The sequence below is a fragment of the Eimeria maxima genome, genomic scaffold (genome assembly GCF_000499605.1).
Source record: "Eimeria maxima Weybridge genomic scaffold, Emw_scaff2257, whole genome shotgun sequence".
In the NCBI taxonomy this organism is placed as follows: domain Eukaryota; phylum Apicomplexa; class Conoidasida; order Eucoccidiorida; family Eimeriidae; genus Eimeria; species Eimeria maxima.
Genome location: NW_013565125.1, coordinates 1 through 3,758, shown reverse-complemented (window position 1 = coordinate 3,758; position 3,758 = coordinate 1). Strand labels below are relative to the sequence as shown.

The window sequence follows — 3,758 nt, the reverse complement described above, 5'->3', positions numbered from 1 at the left end:
TATATATATATATATATATATAATATTGAATACGTACATGCGCATGCATCTGCATTAAGGCGCATACCTATGCATGCATACCATATCTATGCTTTTAACGATATATGCATGCGTGTATGCCTTTATCGGTATGAATATGTAAGTGGATTAAGGGGGGAACGTGCCTTGCTGATGTGGTGGGAGGCCTCACTAGGAGTACAAAGAAGACCGATCTGGCTTAAATGTTTTCACATAATTCCAATATTGCTTGTCCCCACTCATTGCTGCTGCAGCAGCTTATATTTTGTTTTCTCGGCGCGAGTACTAGAGGGCAGTGTATCCTGTCTTATCTTGTTGATGTTTAATGCTAGTTAAAAAGAATAAAAGGAAGGAGACAAGCTAAGGCTGTCTTGTCTGAATTCTCTGATCAAGGCATGTGATCCAAATTCCTGTAGCGGTCCAACATGCATGCAATCTCCTGAGTTGCACCGACGCACCTGCCGAGACTCTTCAAAGGCTCACTGAAGTCTAAAGATGCGTATGGAATGGAGCGCTTCGGCTCTTGTCCCTTCAAACCCTGAATCCTAAACCCTTGTGGTGTTTGTGGCTGCAGTGCTGGCGGGTAAACTTAGGGACAGTGCTGATCCCACGCACGCTATTCTCGACGAAATTCTTCCAGGGCTAGATGCTAAAACGCCATTCCTACTCCAGGCGTACAAAGCAACGCGTGCGCGCTGCTGCTGTCTCACCTAGATTATTTGGGTTTAGGGTTTGGGGCTCCGGACTTGAGGTTTCTGTGGCTTGCCAGGGATCTGTTCCTTAGCGCTTAGAGACTAGAGGTGGACGTACTTCGTCTAGTTTTCCAATAGAAACACGTGAAAAATTGGAGGGTGCACAGTGTAGGACACTACAGTGATTAGTGCACTTTGCGCTGCAGCGGACACGCTGACAAAGCCGGTGGACATGTGTGTGCTTTTGGGCCCTGACGCCCCAAAGAGTGAGCGAAAGATCCAGGGCTTATGATTTCGCGTATAGAGTTTAGGACTTAGTGTTGGCGAAGACGGTTTAAGTTTTACTGTTCAGGTTTTAGGCTTTAGGGTTGACGGTGTAGGGTAGTTGGTTTAGCAGGCAAGAGGGGTTGCGTGGGACATGGTGCACAAGGCTGTATAACTAAGGGTCTCGGGTCAAAGTTGTCATTTGCAGCCTGCGACTGCAAGGTTTCCGAGTGGACGGAGTGGACTGTTTGTGACAGCAGCTGCACATCGCTCAAGTCGAAAAGAACGCGCACCATATTGGTAAGCCAGCAGCAGCTGCATCCAAGCACCAAAGCATCACGCGAGGCTGCTAAGTGCTGTTGGTTCCTGCGGAGGTGGAAGGGCAGGCAGTTGTGGAGGTTGCTAATGATGCACGTGCAGCAGCAGCAACCACAGGACCTCCCAAGTACCATCCCGTGTTTCTTTCTGCTGGCTGGGTTGCCTCGATTATGAGCTGATTCTCAAGTCGCCTTGAGTTTAAGCAGCACCCGCAGCAGGGGCATCAGCAGTAAAGACGTTAATAGCAGTAGCAGAAGCAGGGTGTAGGAATCCTTGCATTTGTCGCTTGCACAGAACACGGATGGCGTCGCCAGGCCTTCGGCCTGCCCTCCTCTAGAAGAAGAGAGGAACTGCACGGGGCAGTCAAGTGCGATTTACGTCTTGCGACTTCTAGTGCTGCTGATCGTGCTACTCTTGCTACTGCCCCTTCTTCTCCGGCTATTTCTGCTATGTTGCTGTTATCTTTGATTGTGTTGCCTTTGCTGTTTGCGGATGCTGCTATTGCTGATGCCGCTGCTGTTGCCGCTAGTGCTGCTCCTGTTTTGTTACTGTTACTGCCGCTAAAGCTGCTATTTCTGTTATTGCTGAACGTATGGCTAATGTGTGCTCGGAATGACAGCTGACTGTTGTACCCTGGTTTGTGTCTTCTGTATTCTTCTCCCATTTCTGGTGAGCACTTTACCTGTCTGCTCTGTGGGAGTACGGGTGTCGGTACACCCAGCGCATTGCTGTGTCCCTTTGAATGAACACAGGGAGCCATACACCCGATGGTAGAGAGCTTATCGGGATCATTTTGCTGCGTTTTGTGCTGGTTTCCAAAATTCAGAAATATATTCCTTCAGCCTCCCTGCTGGGGTCAACCTAGGCAGTCAATCAGAGATGGATAGTCGACTGCAAATCTGCAGCGCAGAAGTCCTCTCCTCTATGCAAGCAGTGAGCTGCTGGTGAACTCTCTAGCCACTTGAAGCAGCAGCAACAGCCGCGGCACGCTCACAAGCGGCGGACGTATCAACAGCAATAGCAGCAGCAGAAGCAACCGGTGGTGATACTACTGCAGTAGCTGCAGTTGCTTCTGTTCTGGTTGTCCGTGTCATTGTTCATCCGGGGCCGCTGGTGCCTCCTATAACCGCATATAAGCCGCCGTGTCTGTACATCCATGCGAACGGCCAAGTGATAAAAGCCAGCACACCTTTTATGCGAGCTTTGGATTTAGCTTTTATGGTTTCTCTTGCAGCCTCTTGGTTGGGTCGTTTAGGTTTGTAGGTGTGCGTTTTTGGGCTTTGGGTTTATGAATTCGGTTAGATTTTCCCCATAACAAGACAAGGGAATCAGCTGTTGGTGTTTCTATTTTTTTAAGTAAATTGTGTTTCCTTCGGCTGGTTTCTTGCCGTTTTGTTTTTCTCAGGAGCTGCAAGTAGCAGCCCCTGAACACCTTGCTTTTGAAGGCAACACATTGGGTCTTTGGAAGTTCTCTGCTCTCCTCAGCCCGAAATTCGCAGCAGATCAAGCGGCTTCTGGTGAGCTCCTAAGGTTTTGCTTCTACAACTGCTGCCACTTGCCTCTTCCTACACCTCCTTTTCCCCGAGCTCCAGCAGCTCGTTTTTCTGCAGCGAGATGCACCCTGTTAGCGGAATTGCTACAACTGGCCTTCGAAATAAACAGGTAGAAGATATTCGTTCTTGCTAGGTGTTGTCTGTAGCCCTGGATAGTGCGATGGCCAACTCCCAGTCCAAGCTTTTCGAAGCAATTATGAAGTGCATGCTCCCATCAGGGTCCTCTGTCTCTGTCCCCTTGCCTACCATAGTTCAGTCGCCAAGTACGGCCGTATTGTTATTGTTTGCTTACATGTATCACTGTATCCCATGAGGATAAGCTGTTATGGTGCCGGTGGGATGTTACACAGATCGGCTAAAACGTGTGTTTGCTCTCATGCATCCCTGCATTCATATGCCTAATATATTGCACCATTGTATTGTTTTCTGTTGCTACTTCTGTTTCCACTTTTGTTGCTGCTGGTGGTAGTGAGCGGCTAACATATTGCATAGCAGACAAGCGCCTACCAGCCCTGCCTGCGTGGAGGCATCGTGCATACACCTTAAGCCCTAAATTCATATTATCATTGTGTCTAAGCAAGCGCCTGCACTGCCTCCACATGCACATACAGCGCGTTTGTGTCTGTGTGCTGCGGTGTGCAGATGACGAGCTCCTCTGCTCATAGCCCACACTTTTCGGGCTTTCCACTTCTTGAAAATGACCAAAGCCGCAACCGCTGATGCGCTATCATCACACGGAGCGCCTTGCTAAACTTGATATTTTCATCTGTACATTTCATGGGGAAGTAACGTGCTCCAGTTCGATGCGCAAAACGCAATGCGCTAGTACAACGCATTGGGTACAATTGGAGCACGTAAACACACAAAGATGTATGAAGATGTGCTGATATATATATATATATATATATTATAT

General features: G+C 48.6%; 1 protein-coding gene across 1 annotated transcript; it reads left to right on the top strand.

The window, feature by feature from the left end:
- Positions 1 to 513: 513 nt before the first annotated feature.
- EMWEY_00057830 (thrombospondin type 1 domain-containing protein, putative) lies at positions 514 to 3,510 on the top strand (the record flags this gene model as incomplete). The annotated part of the gene is made up of 8 exons (XM_013480726.1): positions 514 to 517; positions 917 to 976; positions 1,108 to 1,274; positions 1,587 to 1,659; positions 2,119 to 2,225; positions 2,698 to 2,809; positions 2,992 to 3,108; positions 3,488 to 3,510. The coding sequence occupies 8 exons, from the start codon at positions 514 to 516 to the stop codon at positions 3,508 to 3,510; spliced, it is 663 nt and encodes a 220-aa protein (XP_013336180.1).
- Positions 3,511 to 3,758: the final 248 nt, after the last annotated feature.